The sequence below is a fragment of the Triticum aestivum genome, chromosome 1A (assembly GCF_018294505.1).
Source record: "Triticum aestivum cultivar Chinese Spring chromosome 1A, IWGSC CS RefSeq v2.1, whole genome shotgun sequence".
NCBI lineage: Eukaryota > Viridiplantae > Streptophyta > Magnoliopsida > Poales > Poaceae > Triticum > Triticum aestivum.
In genome coordinates, this window is record NC_057794.1 from 597,933,847 (window position 1) to 597,952,807 (window position 18,961).

At 46.5% G+C, this 18,961-nt stretch overlaps 2 protein-coding genes across 4 annotated transcripts; one reads left to right on the top strand and one right to left on the bottom strand.

Annotated features, from left to right (window-relative positions):
• Positions 1-11,180: 11,180 nt before the first annotated feature.
• LOC123071209 (uncharacterized) lies at positions 11,181-12,531 on the top strand. The gene has a single exon (XM_044494725.1). The coding sequence runs from the start codon at positions 11,202-11,204 to the stop codon at positions 12,102-12,104; it is 903 nt and encodes a 300-aa protein (XP_044350660.1). The 5' UTR covers positions 11,181-11,201; the 3' UTR covers positions 12,105-12,531.
• Positions 12,532-14,097: 1,566 nt separating this feature from the next.
• LOC123071217 (histone deacetylase HDT2) lies at positions 14,098-18,723 on the bottom strand. 3 transcript variants are annotated; one of them, XM_044494739.1, is made up of 9 exons: positions 18,587-18,686; positions 18,116-18,186; positions 17,677-17,891; positions 17,503-17,576; positions 17,192-17,388; positions 16,685-16,762; positions 16,490-16,589; positions 14,557-14,644; positions 14,098-14,448 (listed from the first exon to the last, which is right to left on the bottom strand). In XM_044494739.1, exons 1-9 carry the CDS (start codon positions 18,597-18,599, stop codon positions 14,385-14,387), a joined length of 900 nt encoding a protein of 299 aa, XP_044350674.1. In that variant the 5' UTR covers positions 18,600-18,686; the 3' UTR covers positions 14,098-14,384. The 3 variants fall into 3 exon arrangements, with proteins under 3 accessions (XP_044350674.1, XP_044350682.1, XP_044350670.1); XM_044494747.1 differs by having other exon boundaries at positions 14,591-14,644; positions 18,587-18,685; XM_044494735.1 differs by lacking the exons at positions 14,098-14,448; positions 14,557-14,644 and adding exons at positions 15,777-16,140; positions 16,258-16,381 and having other exon boundaries at positions 18,587-18,723.
• Between the last annotated feature and the right edge of the window lie 238 nt (positions 18,724-18,961).

Here is an 18,961-nt window from a genome sequence, read left to right on the forward strand (position 1 = left end):
AAAGTGTTCCTCCGGCAAACGGGAGTTGCATAATCTCATAGTCATAGGAACATGTATAAGTCATGAAGAAAGCAATAGCAACATACTAAACGATCGGGTGCTAAGCTAATGGAATGGGTCATGTCAATCACATCATTCTCCTAATGATGTGATCCCGTTAATCAAATAACAACTCTTTTGTTTATGGTTAGGAAACATAATCATCTTCGATTAACGAGCTAGTCAAGTAGAGGCATACTAGTGACACTTTGTTTGTCTATGTATTCACACAAGTATTATGTTTCCGATTAATACAATTCTAGCATGAATAATAAACATTTATCATGATATAAGGAAATAAATAATAACTTTATTATTGCCTCTAGGGCATATTTCCTTCAAAAAGTCTCACCCTGAACTGCATCGCTATCGATGATTGAAGGAGCCATCCAGCCTAATGACGACGACACAGAGGATCTCTCAATGAAAGCACCAATGTCGATGTCAAAACCGGCGGATCTCGGGTAGGGGGTCCCGAACTGTGCATCTAAGGAGGATGGTAACAGGAGGCAGGGGACACGATGTTTTACCCAGGTTCGGGCCCTCTTGATGGAGGTAAAACCCTATGTCATGCTTGATTTATTCTTGACAATATGAGTAGTACAAGAGTTGATCTACCATGAGATCGGAGAGGCTAAACCCTAGAAGCTAGCCTATGGTATGATTGTATCTCGTATCTTCATAGTCCAACAGTCCGGCCAAAGGATATAGTCCGGCTGTCCGGAGACCCCCTAATCCAGGACTCCCTCAACAGCAGAGATGGACCGTCTAGCCTAAACAAGATTCTTGACAAACTATGTCAGATTCATGGCACCCCCGATAAACCTGCAAATCACACCCACAGAGAATGTTGGGTCCTCAAGAAGGCCAGTAAGCTAAACGCCGAACATAAGGGGAGGGAGACACCAAGCATAGACGAGGACGAGCCTCGCCAGCAAAGCACTGGGGGACAGAAAAAATTCTCACCAAAGGTTAAAACAATAAACATGATCCACGTGACAAAGAGGAGAAGCAAACATGCACTCCGAAACACATGCGCCGTAGAGCCCGTCACCCCTAAGTTCAACCCCTGGTTGGCCTGCCTGATCACTTTTGATCGCAGGGATCACGCGACAAGCATCCGGCATGAAGGATTGGCTGCCTTGGTGTTAGACCCAATAATAAACGGATACCCTCTCACACAAGTCCTTATGGACGGCGGCAGTGGTCTAAATCTGATATATCAGGACACAGTCCGCAAAATGGGGATAGACCCGACAAAAATCAGCCGCAGCAATACTACCTTCAAGGGAGTCATAACGAGGCAATCGGACTATTACTAGAGGTTGTATTCGGTTCTTCCGGCAACTTCCGAAGCGAAAAGTTAACTTTCTACATCGCTCCATTCTAAAGTGGCTATCAAGCACTACTCGAAAGAGCGGCTTTCACTCGTTTTAATGCAGTACGGCATTACGCTTCTCTCAAGCTTAAGATGCCCGGTCCACGTGGCACCATCACAGTTTGTGGAAATATTGAGTGTTCTCTACGCGCTGAAGAACGTGCGGCGGCTTTAACAGCCGAGCACTAGACGGCCTCACCAACCAGAACAAATGACAGGTCGTCAAGACCACGGACACGGTTAGACGAGTCCAACGCATCACTACATATACATGAGATTGGTTTGATGGTTAAATCCTCATAAACGGTACCAGGGCTTCCCGCGTGTAATCAGGGCTAGTTCGGCTCAACTTGACTTATCTTGAATTTTAATGGCTTATTGATAAGAACGAATTTTCTGGCATGGCAACTTTCACCTAAGTTCCTCTCTTTTACAGATGACAATCATGCTACACCCGTCCAGGACACGACACAACGGAGACACAGGCGCAGACGTGCAGCAGGGACCCGCTCAAAGGTTTCTTTTCAGATTAAGACCCTGCGTAAACCTTTTTTACTGTCTCTTGTTGTTCACATCCTCCGGATACTCAATACAACCGAGAAGGATGCTGACGTTATTGGCATGTGGCCATGTCAGGATATTGCACGTACCTGGACACTCGGGGTTTATTATTAAGGGCATTGTTCAGCCCGGCATATGTTATAAAGACCGAATACCTTAGGGAGTGTCCGGCGTCGCGAGTTTGGCCTTATATGCATCAGCTCCAAATCATGTCTTTGGTCAAATGTTGGGTTTGCCCGGCTCCCATGTTTTGGTACCTTACGTTCCGCTATATCGGCTAAGGTAGCACTGGGAGAACTACTGCGATTGTGCCCTGGTTCATCCGGATGAGCACCTCAGTAGAGAAAGCCGAAAACTGACTATCATGATAAAGCGCGAGACTGGTCAACCACTCGATGACTTAGCGGAATCTTCGAGATTCCTCCGCATTAACGAAGGGCCATTCCCCGGTCATGTACGTACGCGCCCCGTATTCGGACGAGCGCGGAGGTACCAGGGGCTATCTAGTAGTCCCGCCATCAAACTCCTATGGCTAAGTGAAAGTGTTAAAGCAATATAGTCCGATTGCCTCGTTCGCTGCGCTACCACCTCCTTTATGGACCAAGACGTTGGATCAAGTGTGAATACGCGTTTTTTGCGAACACCCCCCGCATTATATGCGTGGGGGCTGAAGCCGACGACTGCAAACTTTCAGGTTATATTCATATATACATAAACGACCGCACATGAGGCATCATAATACTTTCAGGCAAAAGTATAAACACAGCCTTTATTATTCAATAAAACATTGTTTTTACAATGGGAATACATGTCACTAGAACATAATATTCTTTGAGCACTGCGCCTCTGTCGAACGAGCGCCTTCAAGGACTTCTTTAAAGTAGTGCTCGGCAGCTACTCGGCCCACGGCCGAACCCTGTGTTGCAATAGTGGTGGCCTCCATCTCTGCCCAGTATGTCTTGACACGGGCAAGTGCCATCCGCGCACCCTCTATGCATGCCGACCTCTTCATAGCATCGATGTGCGGCACAACACCAAGGAATTGTTGCACTAAACTAAAGTAACAATTCTGCCTTGGCCCTTCCGGCCACAGATGATCCACAACAGACCTCATGGCAAGTCTGGACAACCTATGGAGCTCGGCCCACTCGGCCATTCGCTCATTCAACAGTAGCGGACGCACTGGAGCATGGAACTGTGACCAGAACAGCTTTTCCACTTCACGATCTTTTTGATCCTTGAAGTACTCGGCCGCATCAGCAGCACTTGCTGCCAAATCTACGTATGCGTCTGCAGAACTCCATAGTTGGTCAAGAGGGGCATACTTCGGATCTCCGAACTTAGTCCGCAACAAAAAGGGCTTCCCAGCCACGATATCTCCAGCTTGACGCAGCTCCTCCTTCGTCGCTCTGATTTTGGAGCGGGTTTCCTTGGCTGCTACCATGGCCTTCTTCAGGTTCGTCGCCTTCGCTCGGTTTTATTTTTCAAGAAACTGGTAACGGTCGGCGGCATCTTTCAACTCAACGGCCATCTTGGCCATTCTTTCCTTGCTCTGGCAATGCGCGGCCTGTTCGGCCCTCGGCTCTTTGACCGCCTTTAGAGCGGCCGCATAGCTATTTCTCGCTTGTTCCTTGGCTCGGGTAAGTTTCGCCCGAAGGGTCTCCACGGTGGCAGCTCCATCTGCAGTCACAACATATTAAATATACTGGCATCATGCTCCTCTTACTATGTGTTGATCACCGGAGAAATCACATGCCCTGTGCCTCGTCGAGCCGCTTGTTGACAAGCACGATGTCAGCATCTGCCGCATCAAGTTGCCGCTTTAGCTCGACAAACTCATCAGTCCGGCTAGACACCGGACCTTCAGCCACCTGCACATGAAGGCAGTCTGATTATTACCTGGGACTATGATCCTCTGTTTGCCGCCGTTCTCGACGGCAACCAGAGTCTCAGGGGCTACTATCTGCATAGGGCACACCTAACGTGTGCGGTACTGTCAAAAACATACACTATTTCACGTACCTCAAAGGCTTTCAGCAGACTCATAAAAGCTTCATGCAACCCGCTTTCGGCGGATGAAATCCTTGCAATCATCGTACCCATTAGCGTACGATGTGCTTCTGAGATGGCCGCTTGCTCCAGAAGATCCTTCATTGCGTCCGACCACACGTTGTACGGTTCCAGACTCTTTCTGTTGCTCTCTTTAGGAGCCGAATACTGAGGACTTCGGGCGGGCCAAAGGATTACCCTCTGGCCTTGGGGGATCAGAAGAAAGCCTCCGCGACGACACTTCAGGGTCGCCCGCCTCATGGGGCGGGGTGGCAGGGGGAGGTGTTTCGCTCTCCATCATCTCCGGAAGAAGATTCCCCGAAAATGAACTCTGTCGAGAAGGGCTACGATCCAAACTGCAAGATATATGCTTCGGTTATTATCTTCAGAAGTAATGTAAGATATTTTTACTATTAAGTACTTTTTGTTTACTTACAGCTCGGTAGAGGGCTGATCCCCTTGCGGACACTGTGCGGCAAGAGTACCCTCCGAGGCAGGACCCTCTGGCGAAGATTTCTTCCCCCGTTTGGAAACCTTTGTTTCTGGGTCTTCCGAGGTGGTCCTCTTCCTTCCTTGGGGAGAGGGAATTTCAAATTCTTCTCCCTGGCTATCCTCCTTCTCGGAGGCGCTAATTCTCCCGGTTTGGATGAATAATGAGTGAGGCCCGCTTTCAGCCTCTTTATTCTCCCCTTTATCTTCCCCTGAGGGCGCCTAATAAGGCACCGGCTCGAGCATTCTGGCTAGTACTGGGTTTGCTGAACCTTCAGGAAGGGGGGCCGAACACCTGATCATCTTCGCCTTTGTTACCCAGAATAATGTTATGATAAATAAAAAGACAGCGTGTTCGGCCACGGGCTTACTTACTTGGGTATCTGGGCGATTGCAGCTCAGACCCGCATCCTCGGTGGTGTCCGAACACCTTATTTGTGGTCCGAAGAACAATTTGTACATCTCTTCGAGCGTCATTGCTGCAGAAGTGCTGAATAATTCATGGTCCTTCCAGGTTGAACTCCCACATACGGAGGGGTCGACGTTTGCAAGGCAGGACCCGACGAACTGGCATCACTTGCATTACCGAGACCAGGCTGACATCTCTCTCGAGGAATCTCGGATGCGACTCTTCAATATCGGCACATCATTTACTGGCCCCCAGTTCAGCCCCTTGTTGATCCATGACGTCAGTTGTGGTGGTGGGGCTGAGCGAAAGGCAGGGGCGGCTACCCACTTGGTACTCCAGGGAGCTGTGATATAAAACCATTCCTGCTGCCACAAACTGGACACCTCTGAGAAGGAACCCTCTGGCCATGGAGCATCAGCGCTTTTGCTTATTACGGCACCTCTGCACTCTGCGTGTCGCCCCTCGATCATCTTCGGCTTCACATTGAATGTCTTGAGCCACAGGCCGAAGTGTGGGGTAATGCAGAGGAAGGCCTCACACACGACGATGAACGACGAGATATGAAGGAGGGAATCCGGGGCCAGATCATGGAAATCCAGCCCATAATAGAACATCAGCCCCCTAACAAAGGGATCCAGAGCGAGGCCTATCCCTCGGAGGAAGTGAGAGATGAACACAATACTCTCATTGGGTTCGGGAGTGGGGATGACCTGCCCTCGGGCAGGCAGCCTATGCGAGATTTCGGCGGTCAGATATCTGGCCTCTCTCAGCTTCTTGATGTCCTCCTCTGTGACAGAGGAAGGCATCCACCGACCTTGGAGGTTGGAACCGGACATGGTTGAAGGTCCGAAGCGCCTGACCTGAGCCTTGGGTGTTGAAACTCGAGTCGGGGGAAGAATTCGATTGAGCACAAGAGGGAAAAAAGGACAGGCCTTGGCCTCTTTATAAAGAGGGTGAATATCAAGCATCCTCCTCGTGGCCGTTTGGGACTTGCCTAAAATCGAGGAGTCATACCAACAAGCACGATTGGGTTACCCATGTCCGTATTGATGAGAATCCTGTAATAAGGGGGACACGATCTCTGCTTTGACAAGCCGTGTCAGGAAAACCACCTCGCGATATGTGCAGTGCTAGTTGAGAAAAACGGTTCGAATAAAGACCGGGCCATGGCATGATGTCATGTTGCTAAACGTGTTAGCAGATTAGGTTTGTGAAAATATTATTCTCTCTACGGTGGTATGTGGAACTTGTTTTGCAGAGCCGGACACTATCCTTGTGTTCAAAATCTTCTATGGAGTATTCGGAGGAGGAACTCGCCTTGCAATGCCGAAGACAAATCTGCGCGCCGGACTCATCGTCATTGAAGCCTGGTTCAGGGGCTACTGAGGGAGTCCTGGATTAGGGGGTCTCCGGACAGCCGGACTATATCCTTTGGCCGGACTGTTGGACTATGAAGATACAAGATTGAAGACTTTGTCCCGTGTCCGGATGGGACTTTCCTTGGCATGGAAGGCAAGCTTGGCAATACGGATATGTAGATCTCCTCCCTTGTAACCGACTTTGTGTAACCCTAGCCCCCTCCGGTGTCTATATAAACCGGAGGGTTTAGTCCGTAGGACAACAACAATCATACCATAGGCTAGCCTCTAGGGTTTAGCCTCTACGATCTCGTGGTAGATCAACTCCTGTAATACTCATATCATCAAGATCAATCAAGCAGGACGTAGGGTATTACCTCCATCAAGAGGGCCCGAACCTGGGTAAACATCGTGTCCCCTGCCTCCTGTTACCATCCGCCTTAGACGCACAGTTCGGGACCCCCTACCCGAGATCCACCGGTTTTGACACCGACAATATTACTTAAGAACTCCCACTTAGATAGACATCCCTCTAATCATCTAAGTGATCACGTGATCCAAATCAACTAAACCATGTCCGATCATCACGTGAGATGGAGTAGTTTTCAATGGTGAACATCACTATGTTGATCATATCTTCTATATGATTCACGCTCGACCTTTCGGTCTCAGTGTTCCGAGGCCATATCTGCATATGCTAGGCTCGTCAAGTTTAACTTGAGTATTCCACGTGTGCAACTATTTTGCACCCGTTGTATTTGAACGTAGAGCCTATCACACCCGATCATCACGTGGTGTCTCGGCACGAAGAACTTTCGCAACGGTGCATACTCAGGGAGAACACTTATACCTTGAAATTTAGTGAGAGATCATCTTATAAAGCTACCGCCGACTAAGCAAAATAAGATGTATAAAAGATAAACATCACATGCAATCATAATATGTGACATGATATGGCCATCATCATCTTGTGCCTTTGATCTCCATCTCCAGAGCATCGTCATGATCTCCATCGTCACCGGCATGACACCATGATCTCCATCATCTTGATCTATATCAATGTGTCGTCATATGGTCGTCTCGCCAACTATTGCTCTTGCAACTATTGCTATCGCATAGCGATAAAGTAAAGCAATTATTTGGCGCTTGCATCTTATGCAATAGAAAGACAACCATAAGGGTTTTTCCAGTTGCCGATAACTTCAACAAAACATGATCATATCATACAACAACTTATATCTCATCACGTCTTGACCATATCACATCACAACATGCCCTGCAAAAACAAGTTAGACGTCCTCCCTCCCCGTATATAAAGGAGTAGAGGAGGGGGCGGCCACCCTTGGCGCGTCCCATGAGGAGTCCTACTCCCACCGGGAGTAGGACTCCCCCCTTTCCATGTTGGAGTAGGAGAGGAGAGGAAAGGAGAAAGATGGAGAAAGGAAAGGGGGGGGGGGCGCCGCCCCCTTCCTAGTCCAATTCGGACTTGGGAGGGGAGGGGCGCACGACTGCCCCTTGGCCGCCTCCTCCTCTTCCACCAATTGGGCCCATGAGGCCCATTAACCTCCGGGGGGTTCCGGTAACCCCCCGGTACTCCGGTATATATCCGATAACCCTCGGAACCATTCCGGTGTCCGAATATAGTCGTCCAATATATCAATCTTCATGTCTCGACCATTTCGAGACTCCTCGTCATGTCCGTGATCACACTCGGGACTCCGAACTACCTTCGGTTCATCAAAACACATAAACTCATAATATAACCATCATCGAACTTTAAGCGTGCGGACCCTATGGGTTCGAGAACTATGTAGACATGACCGAGACATGTCTCTGGTCAATAACCAATAGCGGAACCTGGATGCTCATATTGGCTCCTACATGTTCTACGAAGATCTTTATCGGTCAAACCGCATAACAACATACGTTGTTCCCTTTGTCATCGGCATGTTACTTGCCCGAGATTCGATTGTCGGTATCTCAACACCTAGTTCAATCTCATTACCGGCAAGTCTCTTTACTCGTTCCGTAATACATCATCCCGCAACTAACTTATTAGTTGCAAGGCTTGCAAGGCTTAAGTGATGTGTATTACCGAGTAGGCCCAGAGATACCTCTTCGACAATCGGAGTGACAAATCCTAATATCGAAATACGCCAACCCAACAAGTACCTTCGGAGACACCTTTAGAGCACCTTTATAATCACCCAATTACGTTGTGACGTTTGGTAACACACAAAGCGTTCCTCCGGTAAACGGGAGTTGCATAATCTCATAGTCATAGGAACATGTATAAGTCATGAAGAAAGCAATAGCAACATAGTAAATGATCAAGTGCTAAGCTAACGGAATGGGTCAAGTCAATCACATCATTCTCCTAATGATGTGATCCCGTTAGTCAAATGACAACTCATGTCTATGGCTAGGAAACTTAACCATCTTTGATTCAACGAGCTAGTCAAGTAGAGGCATACTAGTGACAATCTGTTTGTCTATGCATTCACACATGTATCAAGTTTACGGTTAATACAATTCTAGCATGAATAATAAACATTTAATCATGAAATAAGGAAATAAATAATAACTTTATTATTGCCTCTAGGGCATATTTCCTTCAGTACATTACCGAGAGGGCCCAGAGATACCTCTCCGACAATCGGAGTGACAAATCCTAATCTCGATCTATGCCAACTCAACAAACACCATCGGAGACACCTGTAGAGCACCTTTATAATCACCCAGTTATGTTGTGACGTTTGGTAGCACACAAAGTGTTCCTTCGGTATTCGGAAGTTGCATGATCTCATAGTCATAGGAATATGTACAAGTTATGGAGAAAGCAATAGCAACAAACTAAACGATCATTGTGCTAAGCTAACGGATGGGTCAAGTCAATCACATCATTCTCTAATGATATGATCCCGTTAATCAAATGACAACTCATGTCTATGGTAGGAAACATAACCATCATTGATTCGACGAGCTAGTTAAGTATAGGCAAACTAGTGACACTCTGTTTGTCTATGTATTCACACATGTACTAAGTTTTCGGTTAATACAATTCTAGCATGAATAATAAACATTTATCATGATATAAGGAAATATAAATAACAACTTTATTATTGCCTCTAGGGCATATTTACTTCAGAGGAGAACACTGCAAACCGCGCGAAAAAGGGAGGTGTGGCTGGCCTGCTTGAGCGCCATCTCCACCCCATAAAAGTGGAGTTCTATGAGACGTTTGGATGAAACAAGGCACCAAAGAGCTCTTGCTCAATAGGAGGAGGGGGAAGAGAACTCAACGAACCACGCGAAAAAGGAAGGTGTGGCTGGCCTGCTTGAGCGCCATCTCCACCCCATAAAAGTGGAGTTCGATGAGACGTGTGGATGAAATAAGGCACCAAAGAGCTCTTGATCAATAGGAGAATGGGAAGGAGAACTCAGCGAACCGCGCGAAAAAAGGAGGTGTGGTTCGCCTGCTTGAGCGCCATCTCCATCATCTTCTTGCCCTCCATCTACTCCTTGCCTCTTCTTGTGCCTCTGTTTTGGCTATGCTTTTTGGGTCTAACTGGAATTGTGTACTCTTTCTCTTGCCGCAGATGGTGTGTGACTGGAACTGTTGCATGCACAAGACTGTAAATAAGGGATAGGCGTGCACAGGGCATGATCACTAGTATATGAAGGTCTTGGGTGTCATGTTGTTGTTCAGCTGCCTCCCCACTGCGGAGGCCTCGGCCAGGGACTAGAGAGCGTCCTAGGGCCCTTTTGTAGGTGCATATGTATGTCACATGTGTATGATGGGAGTGATGTATGTCGTGACTGTGAATGATGTGAGTGGAGAATATTTGCAATGAACTGTATGTTTGAGCAAATCTTTCACGAACCGCAGTGATCCCCTCTTAATATCAAGAACAGAACGAAAAGTCTATGCTTAATATCTTTGTTTCTCCGTTTTTCAGCAATATTGAATCAAGTGGGTCCATGATTCACACACATATATGTTTCCACGAGGACTAAAACCCGTGATATACTTAACAAACATGATTAGTCCCTTATATGTATATTTTCATCAACATCAAAATAAAAATAAGGGCATGATTGCATTTTTGACAGAGCGACGTCGGCGTTTATTGCCTTTGTTGCTCGGCACTCCTCCCTCCTCACCATCCAAACCAACATTCACGCATGACCTCTCCAGCACCGGGATCGTGTCTAAGTGCGGCCAGTAGGAACAAGGGTCCAGGGGTAGTTATCCTTGTTTGTTAGTCGGTTAGTTGCTTCTTGGTATTTATGTATGTAGGGTAATTAAATGAATACTCTTCCCATAGCTTGCTTAACTTTCTGGCTGGAGTTGGTCTTTGCGGCTATGGTGCAGCGGGTCATCTAGTGAGATGAAGGATGAAAATAAGCCAGAGAGGTTTGGCATGTTGACGGAGATGCAAAAAAAAAAGTTAAGCTCAAAAAAGAAAGTTTGCTATCAATGAAGATTCCGAGGAGCAAAAGCTCTTGTATGTCAAGGTGCGCGGCTTGGATTCCTGTTTTTTATGGTTACGACTTGGATTCTAATGTGGCGAAGTTTGTTTCGGCCTTTGGCAGGGACAAGTTCTTTTGCTTTTGGGGTCGATGGGCGGTAAAAGAAACTTGTCAAACATACAATGCTGCTAGTTGTTGTATTTTTTTAAAAAATATTTAAATGATCTTGAAAGGAAAAACGCTGCAAAAGAAAAAGGAAACTGGAAAGGAAAAACGCTGCAAACAGCTGGTAAATGGGCTTGGCCCAAGGTGATGTCTGTGCGAGCAAGAAATAAAATACGTACTCCTCTAGAGAAGTAGAGATACAGATAGGCGGCCGGCGACTGAGAAGGGTCCGATCGATCGATCCAGTAGCATAGGATAGGATAGGGGAGGATGAAGAATCATGGCGGCAAGGGGAAGAGGAAGAGGCTGGACGACGACGACGGCGCAAGAAGCAGCGATGAGCTCGAGGAGCAGTCGGCCGGAACCGGAAACCAGCAGCAGCAGCGGCACGGAGGGGGAGGGCGAGGGCGAGGGCCGGTCCATCTTGTTCGTGGTAAATATCTTGATCGGCAGCAGTCGCGCGGTGGCCTCCCTCTACAAGGTGGACTATCCCTACCCGTGCTCCCCGAGAGCGAGAGCGAGAGCGAGGCGGCTGCGCCCGATCGCCACCATGGATGCCACGGCCGGCATCACCTACGTGCCCCTGCACACACGCAGTCGCAGTCGCAGCCGCAGCAGCAGGTGGATCGTCGCCATCAGCGCCCGCCGCACCACCGTCTTCGACGCCGACGCCAAGGTGTTCATCTCTGGGCCGGACCTGCTCAGCGAAAAAGAATCCCCCGCGCTCGTATACGTGGACGTGGAGGACAAGATCTACGCCCTCTCAACCTTTCCCCAGATCAAGGGAGAACGAGATCTGGAGCCCTGGTTCGAGGTCCTTGACCTGTCCAGTGCCAGAGTCGTCGACGGGCGCCTCCAGGGCTGCTCCTGGGAGGAGCTGCCCAGCCCGCCTTGCTTCCCGTCTCCGTCTCGGCTGGCCCCGCATGAGCTGAGATATCCGCCTATGGTCACCGTGCACTCGTACGTGCTCGTCGGCTCCTACTTACTCATGTCGCTCAAGTCGGCGACCCGCCATGCCACCCATGCGTTCCACACCGTCTCGTCCAAGTGGCAAACGGTTGATGATGGCAAGAGTCTGCCTTTCGTCGGCCTCGCCACCGTGCATGACGCCGCAGCCGGCGTATACCTCGGCGAGTCATCTGCGGACAACCGATGGTGGTCTCGCGTTGGCCAGCCCTCCTAACCGCTTACCACATCAAGCTCCTTCCCAGCAACAATGACAAGGCCGAGGAGGATAATCCTGCCATGAAGTTATCCGTCACCGGGATTCCAGTAATATCATCCTCTGAGACGACGACGACGGCCGGTAATGGTGATGGTGATGGTGTTGTCGTTAAGGGGATCTTCTGCTCTTCTCTGCATAATAACGGTGGGAGCTTGTGTTCGTTGAACTGGAGATGTCGCAAGCGCATTCGGTACTCTCGGGATTATGACCTCCTTGCTGATGAGATTTATCTGCCAAACAAGGCTTACATAACCTTGAAAACCTATCAAATGGAGGAGGACACCTGCTCTCTATCTCTTGTAGAGCAGGAGGACAAGACAATACACACCAAGAAGATTGCAATCCCTGAGCAACGTGGAGAGCACGAGTTCAAGATTCGCACTAAATCTGGAGGCTTGGTTTACCCAGATTATCTCACTGTTCTGTAATGCATACACGCACGCACGCATGCATATGATATGAGCTTCAGTAAATTTGTAGCACCTTCTTTTTATATATAATTAATAATCTCTTGAAACGATTACATATGAAATTTTATCATCCCTCCTGCCATGACATCATTGACCTTTGTGTTGCAGCATTGCTTATAGCTTAGCTGCAAAAGTAAGTTTTCGTCCTCCACCATACTGATATGGACTACTTGTACGTCAACGGTCTAGCAACTCTCTTGATGCATTGGTTTGGTCACTGTCTCCGGCCGCCTAGGGAGGGAGGGGTTTTGATCCTTGTGAAAGTGTCTGGGTTTGGAGGGCGTATGGTTCACAATCTGTTATCATCTTTAATTTGTGCTATATATGTTCATATGTACTCCCTCCGTTCGGAATTACTTGTCGCAGAAATAGATGTATCTAGATGTATACTACAGTTCTAGTTAGTTTTGACTGAGAATATTAGTTTTGATTTGCCCATGATGCGAATTAAATTCAGAAGAAAAAAAATGCTTTTGTTTTGGTTCAGACTCACTGAATGCTCCCTCTTGATTGTAGTCGAAGATCCTCATCGGTAGTAATAAGTGCGAGACGAGAAACACACAAGATGTGTTGGTTCAGAATTAAAACATTTCCAGACTAGTTTCAGATTTGGAAGAGTGTGCGTGTATGTATGGTTTGTCACTTGATTTGGAGCAGAGTTTCAGAGTTTGCTGTATGGTTAGTCAGCTGCAGGTACATTTGTTCATGGTACAGATTGATTGTTAGGAGAGAGAGAATCCATGCATGCATGTTTCAAATGTCCATTGTATATATTGCCAGAAATGTCACCCAGGATTTGTTACTATCTATCTATCTATCTATCTAGGAGAGAGAGACAAGATCAAGTACTAGTGCTACATCTATCTATCCATTATATATATTTTTAGTTTTTGAAGGCAGAAAAGGCTCTAGATGAGGGAGGGAGAAACTAGTGGTATCTGCAACAAGAGGAGAGTTAAAAGAGGGGCAATGCAATGCAATGCAATATTAATTCCAGTAGGTGGACTGGAAGCAGTGTTGCATGCTAGAGTGGTGCTTTCAGTATGCAAGGCCATCCGCCACTAGCCATGGCCCCAAACAAGATAACGACCAACGCCAAGCGGCGGGGATGCTTAATGAAGATTCAGTTTATATCATCAAGACACTTGATGAGCATGAGCACATAATGAATGTGTTTCTTGTTTCATAATTGGAGTTGGAGTTGGAGATGCAAATCATGGGAAAGAATCTTCTTCTACTTTCCTGCTACAGAATGTTCTTCTGCTATGCCTGCCCACCTACTACTCTACTGGTGCAAAATCCAGCTCAAGCTTATAAAGTATGCTACTTGGATGTAACATTAGACAGAATTAACTAGAGAAATCTATCGTATCTATAACTTTTGTTGCATATCTCAGAAGAGAAGCAAAAGATTTTGTAACATTTCACCTCAACATTAAACCCTGAAACAAGTACCATCATCCAGATCAAACACACCAAGAAACAAGCCAAAAATAATAATGCATGGCATCACAAACCACACACGACAGCATTCATTCATTCATTCATTCATTCAAAACAAGGACGACCATACTACCATAGCATTCCACCAACCAATTCCAATTCCGAATCACGGCGCCTTTTTTGTTCGATTCAACGACGAACTAACAGCTCAACGCAGGATCAGGATCAGGCTAGGTAGGTAGGGAACACGTACGACAACATAAGATATATAAGTAGATAGCCTAACACAGCAGCATAACGATAATAATCTCATCAGGCAGACAGATCAAAATAATAGTGCTTGGCCTTGGAGTGCGAAGCTAGAGCACCCTCGCTGTTGAATATATGTCCTGCGCAAAATCAATCAACAGAGATTCACCAAGTTAGCAACACTGGAATCCACAGTCATCATCTAATAACTGTCCAAACAGAAATATATATAGCACAAGAGAAAAGACTTGGGTGACTTGTCGCTGGTAGCCGGGGTCTTGCCTGCCTTCTTGGCCGGGTGAGGAGTCGCCACATGGACAGCCCCCTTCTTGTCACCTCCAAACAAAGGGCATCATTATTAGCAAACAACCAAGGCCACACCATATCATGGGCTGCTCACATTCATTATTGCAAGGCTGATTGATATCACACACACACACAATGTTATACCTGTCTTGTGGCCTGACGGTGTTGCAATCTTGGCCTTCTTGTCAGTAACAGGGGTCTTGAACACACTTGTGAATAGTGAATAGCACCATTTTGTCAGGTGTATATGATGGTAACAAACTAGCATCAGCAAGAAAAACTATAATAATAACATTGACAAGAGCACATCAAGAACGAGCATACTACCCTGGGTGGGTGTTTCTTCTTCCTCATCATCATCATCATCATCGCTGTCATCATCCTTGTTAGATTTTCCCACATCCTTGGCAGCAGCCTTAGACTTGACGCGGGAGGGAGCGGCGCATTGGTGGTCTTGGGTTGTCATGACGCTGGATGGACAGCTCCCTTGATGCATTGATTTGGAGGGGTTTTGATCCTTGTGAAAGTGAGATGAAATGTCTGGCTTTTGGGGCGTGCGTCATACGGCTCAAGCAGAAACACAAATTTTCAACGAATATTAGAAAAAAGGTTCAAAACTTCATCAGCCACTGAATTGGGTCGATTTGCCTTGAAGATATCAAATAAGAAAAATCAAATGTTGGTTCTAGTTGAAGATCCGCAGCAACGGTAGTAATAAGTGCAAGAAACACAAGATGTGTTGGCTGTCATATAGGTTCAGAAATTAACAATTTCAGACTAGTTTCAGATTTGTTTGTAGTTGATGCAAGGGAGGGACACCATTCCTGAGAGAGACAAGATCAACTATACATTTATCTAGCCTAGCCTAGCCTAGCCTAGGAGGGGAAGGAGAGGAAAAGGAGGGAGAAATTGGAGCCTGCCTGCCTGGTGTATCCTTGTTCCTAGAGCCAGCCTTGTGTACATACTTCTAGTTGGCTCACAATCTGAACAAGAGTGGTAGCCCAGCCCAGCCAATTAGTTTTTGCTTATATGATATGCTACCATTAGACAGGATTAACTTGTTGCATTTTTCTTCATGTCAAAAGACTTTATAACATTTCACCTCAACATCAAACAAGTGCAGCAACCCACTTCAAAAACATCAAGAAACAAGCCAAAAATATGTCCCAAACCACACAGGATTCATTCATTCAAAACCATGATGACCATAGCATTCCACCAACCAATTCCAATTCCGAATCACAGCGGCTTTTTTGTTCGATTCAACAACAAACGCATCAACACTAACAGCTCAACGGTTTCTCCCTTCCCTTCCCTCGGGATCAGGCTAGGTAGGTACGACAACATAATAAGATATAGCAGATAGCCTAACACAGCAGCATAACGATAATAATCTCAATAGGGCAGACAGATCAAAATAATAGCAACTGGAGCCAGCCAGCCAGCCAACACCTTCCTCTCCTCTTCACTTGGCCTCGTGCTTTGCCTTGGAGTGCGAAGCTAGAGCGCCCTCGCTGTTGAATGTCCTGCGCAAAACCAATCAAGAGAGATTCACCATGTTAGCAACACTGGAATCCACAGTCATCATCTAATAACTGTCCAAACAGAAATATATATATAGCACAAGAGAAAAGACTTATTACTTGCTGCACGACTTGCACGCGACCGACCCTCCAGACTTGGGCGACTTGTCGCTGGTAGCCGGGGTCTTGCCTGCCTTCTTGGCCGGGTGAGGAGTCGCCACATGGACAGCTCCCTTCTTGTCGCCTGCAAACAAAGGCCATCCATCATCAGCAAACAACCAAGGCCACACCATATCATGGGCTGCTCACATTCATTGCAAGGCCGATTGATATCACACACACAATGTTATACCTGTCTTCTGGCCTGACGGTGTTGCAATCTTGGCCTTCTTGTCAGTAACAGGGGTCTTCAACACGCTTCCAGCCGCCCTCTTCTTCCCAGTCTCTTGCTTCTGAATATCAGCATAATGTTGGGTGTCAGGTAACAAACTAGGCATCCAGAGAGAAAATTATAATAAAACATCGACATCAAAAACAATCATACTACCTTGGGTGTTTCTTCTTCCTCCTCATCAGAGCTATCCTCACTATCATCAGAGGAATCATCACCGCCCTCACTATCATCCTACAATAATATGTGACCAGCAGCTTCAGTCAAGCATCCATTCATATGCATATATACCATAATAGCTAGATTAACAATTTCGGTCAAGCATCCATTCATATGCATATATACCATAATAGGTAGATTAACAATCTCGGTCAAGCATGAATTCATATGCATATCTATCATAATAGGTAGATTTAACAATTTCAGTCAAGCATGAATCTATATGGATATGTACCATAATAGTAGATTATCAAATTCAGTCAAGAATCAATCTATATGCATAGCTACCACAAATAGGTGAAAAACAATTTCAGTGAGCACAAACTATGCATATCTACCATAATAGGTGATGGCAGTTTCAGTCAAGCATCAATCTAGAAAAACCTAGACCAGGCCATATATATAACATAAACAAATTATGGGGCGACAATTAAATGAACTCACAGAATCATCCTCCATGGGAATCAATGCTCCATCATCACCAGAGTCATCTTGGCTGTCATCCTCATCACTGTCATCATCATCATCGCTGTCATCATCCTTGTTAGATTTTCCCCCATCCTTAGCAGCAGGCTTGGACTTTGAAGGGGCAGCAGTGTCAATCTTAACCTGCTTCTTCTGCTCCTTGGCTTCAGGTTTGCCTTGAAAAGGAAGAAAGAAGAAAAATGCATTGACAAGGGTCATCATCTCTCCATTTCCACTGGTGTTCCATCCAAGATAGATGTGACTAGAAGCAACGGGGGAAATGTGCATACCATTCTCCTTGGTGAGTGCTGGAATGATGGTGTCTTGCTCCTCCTCAGACTCTTCCTCGGAATCAAAATCCATCGTGGAAGCAGGGGAAAAGGCAGGTCAAGGAAACAAGACTCTCAAGTAGCACATACTTGATAAGGAAATATTATTACGAGTATATATGTAAAAAAGGATATTCATCTCCGTCGGCAGGCTGGAAAACCTTGTAGCCAGAGAAGAAGACGCTGGACGTCTTGGAATTGTGTGAGAGCTCAAACTCCTTCTCAAAGACGAGGTCGAACTGGATCTGAGGGAACTTGTCAGTAGAGAGGGTCCCGATGGCTAGCTTCTGGTCGCCAATCTTGACGAACATGGTAGCCTTGTCATCCTTCTTGACTTCACCAAGGGCACCCTGGCATGGAAACACGAACGCACACATAAGAGGAGGAAGAAATGAATAATGACCAAACAAAAAAAATATTTCAATCATGAAGCAATACTATAATAATATTTCAATCATGAAGCAATACTATAATTCACCCGCAAAAAAAAGAAGCAATACTATAATAATAATAATAATAGAATAGGTAGAGAAGAGTTAATTGATATGGTGAGGACAAGAGAGCAGCAGCAGACCTGGGAGAGATGGAGGAAGTGGTCATCATCAGGTGAAACCTTGAGGGACTGGTTAGGCTTAACCTCAAGGCCTGCACAGCACAAACATTATTAAAATTAAAAAAATGAAGACATGCACAGAGACAGTAGATTGATTGATTGATTTTTTTAAAAAAAAATCATCATACTCACGTTTTTAACAAGCCATTAGATTACAGAGAGACAGAGTATCTAATCAATCAATCATGTTATTGTGGGAGCACCATACAACAGCAGTAAGTAGACAGACAGACAAACATGTTATTGCTAGGGTTTGACGGCTCGGCTCGGCTCGCTGAAATCCAATCCAATCCAATCCAATCCAATGCGCTAAACTAATCTAATCTAATACGAGTAGTAGGATGGACGATATACATACATACATACATACATACATACCAAACCAACCAATTTGGGCGGCGGCGGAGAGAGGAGGAAGGAATGCTTGCTTACCCCAGAACTCCATGTCAACCGGCGGCGGCGGAGGGTGGCGGCGGTCTAGGCGGAGGGTGGCGGCGGAGGGATGGGATGGGATGGGTTGGATTGGGGAATGGACTGGGGGTTTGGAGCGGAGCCTTTTAAAAGACCCAGGGCACGAACCCGCCGTCCGATCATGCGCTCCGCGGCATCCTGGCCCTTGGTTCATCCCTCCCTAACCTAGACGCGACTGGACTGGACTGGACTGGACTGGACCCGATAGATGATGCGTGGGTGGGTGGGCCGACTGCATGGGCTGCACTGCACCGCCTGCCCTAACCTATCTTACTACTACTGGACTACTTTTTTTTATATTTGTTTTTATTTCTTTCTTTCATTCTTCATCTTCTC